This window comes from Stegodyphus dumicola, chromosome 10 (genome assembly GCF_044657685.1).
Source record: "Stegodyphus dumicola isolate Sdum_Otavi_A_Nest chromosome 10, ASM4465768v1".
Taxonomy (NCBI): Eukaryota; Metazoa; Arthropoda; class Arachnida; order Araneae; family Eresidae; genus Stegodyphus; species Stegodyphus dumicola.
The window spans coordinates 32316691-32330480 of NC_140777.1; the positions used below are offsets into that span (position 1 = coordinate 32316691).

The 13790-nt window shown below is 31.4% G+C and overlaps 1 protein-coding gene across 2 annotated transcripts in view; it reads left to right on the plus strand.

Annotated features, from left to right (window-relative positions):
• Positions 1 to 13790, plus strand: part of LOC118184367 (sodium/potassium-transporting ATPase subunit alpha-B-like) — a 90558-nt gene that overhangs the window by 14239 nt on the left and 62529 nt on the right. For both annotated transcript variants that reach the window (XM_085824848.1, XM_085824847.1), the window contains exons 3-8: positions 1517 to 1576; positions 4977 to 5180; positions 6004 to 6117; positions 7044 to 7296; positions 9020 to 9288; positions 13415 to 13613. In XM_085824848.1, the coding sequence (XP_085680974.1) occupies positions 1517 to 1576; positions 4977 to 5180; positions 6004 to 6117; positions 7044 to 7296; positions 9020 to 9288; positions 13415 to 13613 (1099 nt within the window). The remainder of the gene's footprint in view (positions 1 to 1516; positions 1577 to 4976; positions 5181 to 6003; positions 6118 to 7043; positions 7297 to 9019; positions 9289 to 13414; positions 13614 to 13790) is intronic.

Consider the following 13790-nt stretch of genomic DNA (forward strand, 5'->3'; position numbering starts at 1 on the left):
TTCTAGTTTTGGTATTGTTAGTCTTATTCAAACAGTAAATAAATTAATAAATTTCAAATGAATTATTCTTTCGTATGTTAGAAATATGCAAATTTGTACCAAATTTCATTTCGCTCAAAATATCTGTGGTAAAGTAAGAACTGGAAAGAATCTATTGAAAATTTTAAAAGTGCATAAAAATACTTAACATACGGATTAGCATTAAATAAAAACACAGTTCCAAACTCAGTTCTACATTAGCACAGATGAATAGTGAAACGTCGCGGTTATTTTTTCAAAAATGGCTAAGGAAAAATGTACTCGTTTCATGAATATATCAAAAAGCACATCATTATTTTGCAGGCAAAATAGAAACATATTTATTCTAAAATCAAGAAACTTCAGCTTAAGATATTTGAAGTAACGTATTTTTACTTATATCTAAAGTGCCTAAAATGTCAGTATCTAAAGTATTATCCTAAGGTATTTGGATTTTAGATATACAGTACAAAGTCCGAAATCCGCACGTCCTAATTATGTGGAATGATCTAAAATCCGGACCTCAAAACCACCAACAACGTTTTCTCGTAGGCTTTGCGCATGCGCATTTGAGAAAATCTGAATGCATTTGGAGATCGTGTGTTATCCAATAGGAAATTGAATTTTGCTAAATTTTAACTCTCGGGTTAATACATTTTTCTCCCATTTGCTATTTTGATAACCCTATCAATAAATTTTGAAAATTCTGTTGTTTTTTAACTTTTAGGTTTGAAATCATTATTTACCTTCGCTTTGCTCGTATTATTACTCTGTTTCTCACCTTAGTTTCTTAATCACTGCTTTTAATTTTTCAATTTTTTTTAATTAAAATTAACCTATTTTGTCTGGTTTTGCTTCTGTATGTTTTTAAAACCTTTATCATCCAAACATATTGTTATTGCCAACATGATTATCGTCTATCATTATCTGACTATCGTCCTAAATTCCTTAAATTCCAAATGCATAAAGATTTTAAGTCATCTTCATATTTTTTCTGAAATGCAAGCAACATCGTTCTCAGAATCAACTTCAACTCCTATTTTTATGCTTTTTAAAATTATTCTGAAATTCAAATCATTATTCCTTCTTTACGTTCTTAGACTTTAATTCAGTTGCGCTAGATCCTATTAAAATAAACATTCTCTAAAATTAATGCTGATCTAAAATCAAAGTTTTCGTGTTTCCAAATGTTGTCAAAATTCAAATCCATAAAAGTACCCTTGAGATTGTTTGATCCTAATATTTTAAAACTTCAAAACTATTTTTTTTCGTTTATCTTCTAATGTAAAATAGTATATATCTGCATTTCTGATCTTCTTAGCTGCACTGAAAATAAGCTTGAGATGGGTAATTAATTTTTTGCTGGAATATGACAATTTGTTTTCTATTTCGTGTTTGTTTGTTACTACTTTTTAAGTAATATTTTCGGTATGTCCTATAATTTCTAAATGTCCTATAATTTCTATTCTTACACTAATACTTAACTTTTTTTTTTCAGGACGAACACAAAATCACTTTACAGGAATTGTATACGCGTTTAGGAACAGATCCCGAGAAGGTACTTTTCTTTTAACAATTTTTATTATTTTAATTTCAGTTCAAATTCAGTTGTTTATATGAAATAAAAGTTTTTTCAGACACTAACTTGCTGTTGCTTGCACTGAATCAAACATGTTATGATCAAAAGCTGGTTTTAGAAAGGAAAATATATGAAAATATGTCGGACATATTTGCTTTACATGGTCTTCAAATTTAAAAAAAGGTTTCGTTTACCTTTGATCCTGTTGAATAATTCATGTAGGAATTATCTAGAGTAAGAACTATGATTCAATTTGTCAAGGCAAAAACCTAAATTCCTTGATACTATCCTGGAAAATTCGATTAAATATTATTAGCGTAAAGTATATGAAATAAACACATGGAAGAAGAAGGTTTCTTATGTTCTTGACAGTATTACCATGAAAGGTGCAAATTAATGGCACAAAACTGATGGTATTAAAAACCACATCTACAAGAATCATGTTGAACCTTTTTAGATACAGCTAAATGGTATATGTTCAACTTACCAAATCACAATAGTTCCCAACAACCAAACTTTTAGAAATTCATAGAGCTCATTCATGCTGTCACGTCAGCTCCATTTTCTGTTCTTTCAAAATTTAATCTGCGATAATTAAATTGCACTCGTTGACACAAATTATCGTCGGTGCACATAAAAGTATTTAAATATATGTAGCTACCCAATAATTTTTTAACGCACAATGTGTGCCAATGTTTCAAAAATTTCAATGTTACTTATATCTAAAGTATTTGAAGTAACGTATTTTTACTTATATCTAAAGTGCCTAAAATATCAGTATCTAAAGTATTATCCTAAGGTATTTGGATTTTAGATATACAGTACAAAGTCCGAAATCCGCACGTCCTAATTATGTGGAATGATCTAAAATCCGGACCTCAAAACCACCAACAACGTTTTCTCGTAGGCTTTGCGCATGCGCATTTGATTCCCCCCTCAACGCATAATAAAACATCTGGAGAGTTCCGATTTTTAATTTCACTTCGATACTAAATAAATAACAATCATTTTAGCATAAATTTGTACGATCAGTAATTTGGTTCCGTTGCTGCATATCTGCTTTGCCACACATCTCAAACCGAAATATTCCACATAGATACATCGTTGATCTAACACCAACCTGGTGAATCATTATTTATTATACTTTCCTTTCATCACTGCATATTTATGAAAACATGACAAATTGAGAAATGAGTAATGACTTATGTAGCGATGCCTAAACAATTTTATGTTAGTTAATTGAATAATAAAGAAGTGTGGTAACCTTTTCTGATGACATTACGCTACGCTTGGCGATTATTAAAGATTTAAATTAAATGCTAAAAAAAATGTTGACGGGGAAGAATTTACCAAACCTTTCTTGCCATATGATAAAACTAGATTTTGTTGATTATACTCATAGACCCAAAGATTACATTTCGGGCTATTTGAATTAAGAATAACTGATTTGTTATTCACATAAACCCAGAACCAGAGCCAGGGCTCGTATGGCCGCACCAAGTCGCAGAATTTAGGACCCACAAAGACTGCATCACGAGGTAAGATATCTAGCGCCGGCCCTCAATAAGGCTTATGTATATGTAGGAATTTATTTATTCAGAACTCTGATAAGCCTTAAACATGTGCAAGAAATTGACAAAACTATAATAAATATATTTATTATATTTATTATTAAATTTTTAACAGTATACCTAAACTAATACAATGCAGGCTTAATTGTCTCAGTGCGCGATAGAAGCAAGATAAAATTTAACGAGACAAATTGTCGTTAGTCGCCAAGCTCATGATGCATAGTGAAGGATAGCTAAATTTGATGATGATAGCCGCTAATTTCCGATATCGCAAAACAAAGGTGAAATTTTTCCAGTTAACGGATTTTATAAAGAAATGTGGAGCAGGGGTAATAAATGAAGATGATATAAAAGAGGTTTTTCATTGTGATGACAATGCTTCTCAATCATCAAATCAGTTAATGAATGGCGAAATCTGTATTAAGGTTCTAGATCCTGAAAACAGAGAATTTACTTAAAAAGAGAAAATTTCGATTGACAAATTAGTCGGAATTCTCGAAACAGCAGTTACAGGACTTCAACAATGTAACTCAACAAGAGATTATGTCTGTCTACAGAATTAAAGAGAAAGTATTAGCACAAAAAACGAAACAACTTACATTGAAAGAAATGTTTAATAAGGTAAATAAATAAATATTAAGCTTTTTTGTAAATTTTACTACCCTTTAGATCATAAATACTTCCTTATTTCATAAATCACGATTTCATATTTTTAATTTTATAAATTCTACATCCCATCTTACTAGATTTAAACTGATGATCTAATATCCGGAAAAATCCCAAATCCGGAATCGCCAAAGTACCGACGAGTACTTTGGTACTTTATTACTTTAAAAAAAATTTAGGCTCCAAAGTACCGATTTCGGACTTTGTACTGTATTAGATGTTGTTGGAAAAATACTTCTGAAATATACTTTTTCTTTGAAATAACGACGTCTTTAATGTTCCTGATAATATTTACTTTTATTTAAAAGAAAAAATGCAGCTGATAGAGAAAATGATGGACTTATCTTAGAGAGATATCTGAATAATGTAGTTTGTAAGTTTCTAGTAGAATACTTAAGACGCTAAAACTGGCAAATTTATTTCACTGTTCTTGAGGTCTCCACTAAAGTGTTGCTATAGAAAGCGAAAAGCTCACGGTTTTGCTATAAGCTAATAAAACAAATACCTTGTTACATAATATTTGTTTTATAACTGCGTAATACATCTGTACTGCTTTCAAAATAAAAAAATATATATAACCACGATCAAATTATCTGATTCTTTCTTTGTATACTCGTAATCTGTAACAAAACTGTGAAGCTTTCCTGCAATCTATTATTGAAAGCATGATTTAAACTACCAATAGTTTTGCATTCAGTGTCTAGATGCTAGTCACATAAGTTTTCTTCAAATCGAAGCAAGAAACAGTTTTTTTTTTCCAAATGATTTGAATTGAATGTGAAATGAATAATAAATAATTTAAAATGATAAAATGATTTGAATGTATCGCATAGGTGACAAGCTATATTCAACATAACTGGGATGATTTACGGTTAATTAGAGAAATTTCAGACAATGCAGTCAGGCTTTAGACGTATAAGCTGCCATCATGCCGGTCCAAAATGAAATAAATGAGACAATTCTTTACAATGCTTCTTAGTTTATTAACGTTCAAGATGCGGGACAATTAACAAACAAGTTTGAATTTCATCTTTCAGCAAAAACGTTCATCTTTTTAAATTTTTTCCCCTTTCCAGAATTGCAAAGCAGCAGGTGGTTTCTGAAACTTTTATAACATTAATTTATTCTTTATCTTTTTACAGGGATTAACTCAAGCTCAAGCTAGGAATATTTACGAGAGAGACGGGCCCAATTCTTTGTCTCCCCCAAAGAAGACTCCCGAATGGGTCAAATTCTGTAAGAACCTGTTCGGTGGTTTCGCCCTGTTACTCTGGATAGGCGCCATCCTCTGCTTCATTGCATATTCCATCCAAGCTGGCACTTTCGAAGAGCCTCCAGATGACAATGTAAGATAAAATTTACTTTTCAAAATAAGCTTAGATAACTATTTAGTATGATTTAATAAATATTTCCATAATTACCACGTCTGGTACTTACGCACAATAACTGCAATCTAAGGAATAATTACTTCTATAGGATTACGCTGTTCTGAAAGAGATTTAAATTCTATATAACAAAGATGGGTGTTTATGCAGTCTTTGTTACGAAACGCCTATAGATGGCGCTGTACCCCGCCTGTTTCTTCAGTGTAGAATTGCAATTTGTACTAATGAGATGTGATATGAATAAGCTATGAGTAAGAATGTTTGTAAGGGAGTCACCGGTCCTAATAATTAATGGCACGATTAATACTATTCACTATTTCAGTAACGTTGTAAATAAATTTGTTATTGTTGTGTTTAAAACTGAGCTTTTCAACGCCTGTTACATTTAAACTGAACCACCAAGATAGTTACAAGTTTTGGATTAGTAAAAAATGCCACAGTCTTAAGGGAACATTTGATAAGCAGCATAATGTTAAAACTTGTGGAAATACCCTTTGTCTAGCTTTCATAAAATCCTACTGCATTTTCTTTTAAGCAAATTTTTGCATCTTTACATACAGTTGATTTTTGTGTGTGCGGGAGTTGGCCTTCAGAAAAATTTTTACAAATATTACTTCAGCTGCTTTAACTTCTATTTATAACGATAAGATTTAAAAACCACTTTCTGAATGTTACCAAGATGAAATAATAATTCTTCATTTTAAGAATGTGCTATATTTCTTTCACTGCACTTTTCATAGAACATACGTAATTGTAACGCTAAATTTTTACTTCCTTTTTTCAGCTGTATTTGGGTATCGTATTGTCGGTTGTAGTTATTGTTACGGGTTGTTTCTCCTATTATCAAGAAGCAAGAAGCTCCAAAATTATGGAATCCTTCAAAAATATGGTTCCTCAGGTAAGTCGAATTTTATATTTTAAGTTTCCTTGTGTATTTATTTTACATTGCATTCATGTATTGGATTGATAAATAAAAAGTTTATAATTAATGTTAATCTTAACTTTTAGTTACGTGTAACATTTTGCACATGTTTTCAGATTCTATCACTTTGATAATTATCACTCAAACATGCATTACTTAAAAGTATTTTAACTGCAATTTTTTATTTGTAGTCTTTTTTTTTTAAGAACTTCACTTTGACCTTGATGAAATTCTTCTAGATTCCTCAGGCTTGAATTGCATTTGTAGTATCATGCGTATTAAATGATTTTGTTCTTCCTTGCATTATTTTCTTCCTTTCTTTTACATGATAGCATTCTTACATGACAAAACATTCTTGGAGTTATAATTTTCGCATTAAATTTTTTGAAAGTTACATAGGAAATATGATCTAAATTACATCAACTTATTTTAAATATCATTCATTCAGTTTTTAAAAATTTTATGCAAGAATAGATAAGTTCATTTTTGAAAGCGTATGATACCTATATAGAATGGCAATTAATCAAGCAGACTTTTGTATAGCAAAATAATAACAACTTTAACAGTTCTCGGCAGTACATCCGATATATTTATTTATTAGACTGCAAGTTATTCATAGTCTGTTTATTATAGGAAAATATTTATTTCTAGTATCATCTTATAAGCAATGCTAATTTTTATATTACTTATATAAATAAGCATAGCCTGAGAATTTTAAGCAATGTAAAAATCTTTTAAAGCAGCTATATTAAGACTACAATATTATGTTCCTCATAATATGGTTAACTCATTCATATCCTCTTTTTAATTTATAAATTGGGGACTAGTTTCCATTCATCTAGAAAGACTTATTTCTTATATGCTAATGCAATTTACCAATTACTGACATATTTCTGAAACAGTACGCCACCATTGTACGAGAAGGACAGAAGTATACGATTCCAGCTGAAGGCGTCGTAGTCGGGGACATCGTGGAAGTGAAGGGTGGGGACCGGATACCCGCAGATATCCGTATCATATCCGCATCCTCCTGCAAAGTGGACAACTCCTCTCTGACTGGCGAATCCGAACCCCAAAGTCGATCCCCCGAAATGACTAATGAAAACCCCCTAGAGACCAGGAACCTCGCTTACTTCTCAACGAATTGTGTTGAAGGTATGACAGCTCGTTGCCAGTTTATTCTAAGTTAATTTCTAATTTAGTTTCTTCTGTAACACCTAAAACTAACAATGTTGTGACATTCATACTTTTGTTACACATACTTACATTCCTGCCAATTTAGTAAAAGGAGTAAGCAAAGTTGTTCATTTCAACCCCGATAACTAGCATTTCTCTTCGTTTCAACTGATCTAGACGTTACTTCACTTAATGAAGGTAAAACAACGTCCATTTTCTTCATATTTTTACTGATACCACTTATGCGTTAGCATCCGCAAAGTGATTACAAGTCTCGATATACTTTTTGCAAATTATAAACAAAATCTTTATTCCTGCTGTTATAGCATGTACTTATCCAAAAAGAGACAGTCACTGCGTTGTGTTATGATTTTGGAACATACGAAATGCATACGAAAATATAGAGAAACTACACCCAAAAATCCATGAATCCTCTTCCCACCAAGAAAAATACTAGTTGATTAACAAATCTAAAAGAACGCTCGCTCGTACTTGTAGGTTACAAATATTTGCGTCTCTTTTTCAAATGCACAGATGTAGGTGTGTCTCGGTATGCTAACAGTACTTATTCGAGTCGCAATTGGAATCAAATGCTCTTCTCGAAGCTTTGGTTCTTAACAGATTGAGGCAGCACTTTATCGGCAGTATTTGCAATGCTTCAATTTATGATGAAGAGAAATATTGTATTCCATGAAACTCATCATGTATTTATGTTTCACTATCTTCTGAATCACTCTGATGTCTACCTCCTCCGGTAATGGAAACATAAAATGCACAAAGTGATAACCAGCAGCTTCAAAATAGCCAGTGGCTTCAACGACATATGATTGCTAATGTCGGTGGCGGTCACACGAAAACTGAGAAAAGTATTTTAGGCAACGATAGAGTAATGGAAGCAGCCTGTGGTCAAGCAAGTTGACTATGTCTAACTTTACTGCATCCTTATTTATCATTATATGTCATCGTATCGTTACTTACTAGCTTTTTGATAATAAGTATACGTATAGATATTAATAACAGCTGGGCTTGATTTCTAAACATAGAAGTATCGGATCTTCAAGGAAAGTCATGAGGAAAGTTAAACAAATTTAGAAAAATAAAATAAGAAATAATGAATAATAAAATTAAGTTATCAAAAGAAATAAATTAAAAAGTTATTAAATTCAATTAAATTATTGACAAATAGTTAAATAATAAATTATTGGCAAATAGTTAAATAATAGTTAAATAATAAATTAAAATAGCGAAGTTCATCTCACTTGGAATTACGTTTTCATTCAGTTTGAAAAGCACAGGAGCCGGGCTCCGATCATTTCTGACATATCTTAGTATACATTCCTAAAAAATGATGAAAACTTGCAAATAGATAACAAAGCAGATGGTAGAATGTAACTAAGGCATGAAACCCAAGGAATCCATCCACATACCACTGGTTACGTGACAATTAAAAAGGAAATCAATTATAAAAGTATAGCGCTGTCTGATTACTATTTTCGCATCCTATTCTCAAATAATGTATCTCAGTAATTCTTTCTCAAATCTGGATAATTTTTTCACAAAAAAAAATATTTTTAAAGTTTTCAGTGATGTATAATTGACCTTTAAACGTGCCAAAGTTTTGAAATATAAATTTCAATAATGATATATAAGTATGATGGTATAATAATGATTTTTGATCTTAGTCGTTTATATGTCATTTCAGGCACCTGTCGTGGCGTTGTGATCAATACTGGAGACCGAACGGTGATGGGTCGCATTGCTAACCTGGCCTCTGGTCTGGAGATGGGTGACACGCCCATCGCCAGGGAGATTGCCCATTTCATCCACCTGATCACGGGAGTGGCCGTTTTCCTGGGACTGGCCTTCTTCGTCACAGCCTTCATTTTAGGCTACCATTGGCTGGACGCAGTCATCTTCCTCATCGGTATCATCGTCGCCAATGTGCCCGAAGGTCTACTAGCTACCGTCACTGTTAGTATTACAACATAATCTCACATACGTTCATCTGAATATTAACTGAGATAACAGATTCCTTGTTCGTCTAAAACAAAATTAGGGAGTAAAAAGAGAGAAGCATTAACTTGCAGGAAGAGAAAGATTTACGTTAATCCAATTGTATTTTGCCTGATTACATCATGTTTGAAGAACTGAATCACAATGGAAATGAAATCCAAGTTAGTATTTATGTGAGGTTAGGGAGAAGACGGAATCATTTTAGCTTTTTATTTCAAATGAACTATTTTTTGCTGTTACAAAGCTGTTTGAAACATTAAGGATTTTGTTACTGGAGTTGCTAAGACAAGTATCAGTGGTAGTTTACATAAATTTGCGCGACTCGTTTCGAAGGTTTGAATTCATTTTTGTTGCCTTAGCATTTCCAATAATTATTATTCGGTGTGTTACTTTAACTTACTTTGCAGGAATTGGTTTCTGTTTCTCTCTTCTTAAGTAACTCGTGAATAAGAACCGAAAATTATGAGAAACGGTTTCCCCCCCCCTTCGATTTGTTTAGGAATTTTTTTTCCCTGCTAAAGTTTTTAGCATTATTTCCTGGTACGAAATTATTATTAACTGTTTTCTTATATTATATATATATATATATATATATATATATATATATACCTTCTTCAATGCTTATCTTTATCTTTATTTTCATAATATGTAATATTCAACTATTTAAAAGCAAAAATTAAATACATCTAAGCAAAGGCACAGCAATATAAATAAAAACTACTCATTTAAAGTATTTGTAGATCAAGCTGAGGAGATATGCTAACAGACATATATAAAATCCCTATTTTCAAATTTAAACAGCTACCAGATTTTCTTTAAAAATATTCTTGAAAATTTTAGTGCAGTTGTAATTTTCCAAAAATGATTAAATTGACGTTTTTTAAAGTTAAAATATTTGAAATATTACGCTAATAAGAACCAATCTGTTAAATTTCGTTGATAATAAAATGAAACGAAAAATAAACATAAATAGAAAACCAACCAGGAAAGGATGCTCATGTTTTGGCATCATTATTGCTTATAATCCTATTGCAGTTCTGAAATCATACCAAATATTCATAATATTTCAACATATGTTCAATATATCGGATTAAAAATTTCTAGCTATTCGAAAATAGATTAAAAAATATTTATTTTAAGAACACTTGCAAATTTTTATAGGTTACAATTCAAAGTGTTACAAAAAAAAAAGATACTTTTTCTTTTCTTCTTCTTTTGCAAATTTGTATAGGTTATAGTTCAAAGTAATTTTAGAAACGTATGAAAATTTATATTAGGGAAACCAGCAAGCTCAATTAACGCACATTTTGAATAAAACTTTACCGATTTCAAGGCGATCAGGCACACATTCTTATTCTTCAGGAGCATTTTGCTTAGCTTTAAATTTTACATTAGCGTGTTTTTCTTCCATTAATACAAAATGTTTTAAATAGATCACAAAACAAATTTCTAAGTTTTTGAATTAAAACTAAATGTCAAATTAGAAAAGAAGAAAGTAAGGAAGTTTAATTTAAAAAGCGATGTTATTCAAATTCTGTTAATAATACTCAATTTTTAGTTTTAATTTTAAAAAAACAAAAAAATCCTGTTCTTACGATTTTTACGTAACTTGTTGATTTGACATAGTTTAAGGCAAAAAAAATCGAACTATGCAAAACAATCAGCATGTCATTTAAAAAGAGAACTCGGATATTGTCTCAAAACTCATTCGTTAGACTAATACTAAACACAAATCTATGTAATATATCCTAAATCGCGCGCTCGAGAAAATAAAAACACATGATGAGCTTCGTCGATCACATCTCGATCATCAGTGCTTCATCTCGAACTATAGTGGGAGATAAAAAGCTGTCCCTCCTCTAACTCCCTTTCTTTAGACTAAAAGGAGCTATTAGTTTCGAAATGCGATTTTGAGTCAAATCACTATAATGCATAGTTTCACTTTTGATTCGGGTCTGTTGCCATTCTTCAAAATGTAATGTCTTTCAAATTGAATCTGTCTGTTGGATTAACCAACTAAGCTATTTAAAAACAACATATGCAGTTCTTAAGAATATTCGTTTCTTATTTTTGAATCGGGTTGATTTAAATAATAAAAAATCGTTTAATTCATGATCTATCTAATTAATATTTAATATTTTTGCAGAATGGCGTTATATTTTTTTATTATTTATTAACCCAAAAGGGGCGTTAGCCCAAATGGAATTTTCCATTGATCATTATAAATGGCGTATCAATTTAAAATTATTGCCACCAAATGTTATCACCCTGCATTATTTTTAAAGATATTATATAATTCAGAATCTGCATGAATGTGCGCATGTTTCTTGCATTGTGAAAAACGACAGTACCTAGAGACATCGAATTTTGAATAATATAGTCTTCCACCTGAATATGGGTACCTGGAAGCCCGAATTTTGAATTTCATATTTACTTTACAAACTACTTCATATTTTATAAAACTTTAACGACATTTTGATTAAGAAAATCAACGATTTGAGAGCGACTAGTGACAACAGTGTACGGAAAGAAACATTTTTGTCTCCAGTGCGCTAGGCTGTTTATCGGAAACTCCAAAGTTATGCTGTTTATAAATATTTTGTGATTTTGTTGCTGAATTAGATTTTATGTGGCTTAAATGTGAAGAACATGATATTTAATGAACAAAGTTAACACTTAATAATAAAAAGAAAAAATATGAAAGTGTTCAGATTTTAAAAGTTGTCAAAAGGGTTTGCTAAGGTTTATTTATGCTCTTGCAAAGTTCGCAGACTACTAGTGTGATGTTACACTCATTCCTTCTAACCCCCACTGTTTTTAGCTTTACTATTAAGCATCATTTTCTTCATGCTTAAGCCATAAATAAAGCCATAAAAACTTTTAAAAACAGCATAGCAGTATACATTTAAAGTTCCGGATGCAGTGTTAAATGTTGGCATACATCTTTCTGCGTTTTCAGTCTTTTCTCAGTTGTTCATCAATCAATGTTTAGTTTTCTTACTAAGATAGCTTTACAAAACTTTTTTTTTTTTTTTTTTTTTTTTTTTTTTTTTTTTTTGCGTTTGTATTCTTTTGTATTAAATATTACGCTCTTAGCTTTTATGCCACATAAAATTCGATTCAGCAGCAAAATTACAAAACATTTTAAAACAACATATCTCTAGAACTTCCGATAGACAATCTTGCGAGCTAGACACATTCCCCCCTCCCCACCGTACAGTGTAGGCAGTGCTCGCTATGAACTTGTGGGTTCGTTAATCAACAATTCGTTAAAGTTTTACAAAAAAGTATGAAATAGATAATAAAACAAATTCGAAATTTAAAATTCGGCCTTCCAGGTGCAAATGTTGGGGTGGAAGATAACATTATTCAAAATGTCATGGGTCTAGGTACCTTTGGTCTTTCTCAATGCTAGAAACATGCGTACATTCACGCAGATTCTTCATTATTTAATTTCTTTCAACATAATACAGGGCGATAGAATTTGTTGGCAACAATTTGAAAAATGAAACGCCATTTGTAGTGTTTCAACGCAAAATGCCGTTTCAAGACTAATATCCTATTCAGAATTAACATCCAATCTGGGCTAAACAAAGATAAAAAAAAAAAAAGTTTTGAAACCCATCTTAATAAGAAAACGGAACATTGATATTGTGAGCTGAGAAAAGATTGAAAAAAAATAGAAAAATGTATGCCGACACTTAGCACTCCATCGAGAATTTAAATATATGTTGCTATGCTGTTCTTTTAAAATTCATATAATTTTGCTGTTGAGTTGTATATGGCGGAAGTGCGAATAAAATTATGCTTAATAATAAATCTAAAAGTACAAAAAAGTGTTATCAGGAGTGAGTGCAACAGCAGTCTGATAGGCTGCGAGCTCAGCCAATAACAAACTATTTTGGGCGACAGTTAAAATCTGAAATCTTTCGGATTTTTTTAACACTTACTCTACAATTCGCATTTTATTAAGCCATGTTCACTGACTGAGTAACCTTAAATACTGTTTCGAAGGTTATAAATGTTTCGTGGTATTAGGTATTCAAGTTGTTGTATGTTTTAACAAACATTTCTAATCGCACAGGTATGTTTGACACTCACTGCCAAACGGATGGCTCTGAAGAATTGCCTTGTAAAGAACCTGGAGGCTGTTGAAACCTTGGGTTCAACGTCAACTATTTGCTCGGATAAAACGGGAACCTTAACTCAAAACAGAATGACAGTGGCTCATATGTGGTTTGATAATCAAATCATTGAAGCTGACACTACTGAGGATCAATCAGGTAACTGACAAACTTTGCTCGTTGTAAGTTTTTTGCATGACGTCTATACATACGGACAAAACAAAGGACTCTTTTTTTTTCGAAAACGGATTGTAAAATGGACTTAAATACATTCAAAAACGATTTTTCATGATGTCTTTTACGTCTTTCTTGATGTGCGTAAGTATGTATGTGTAT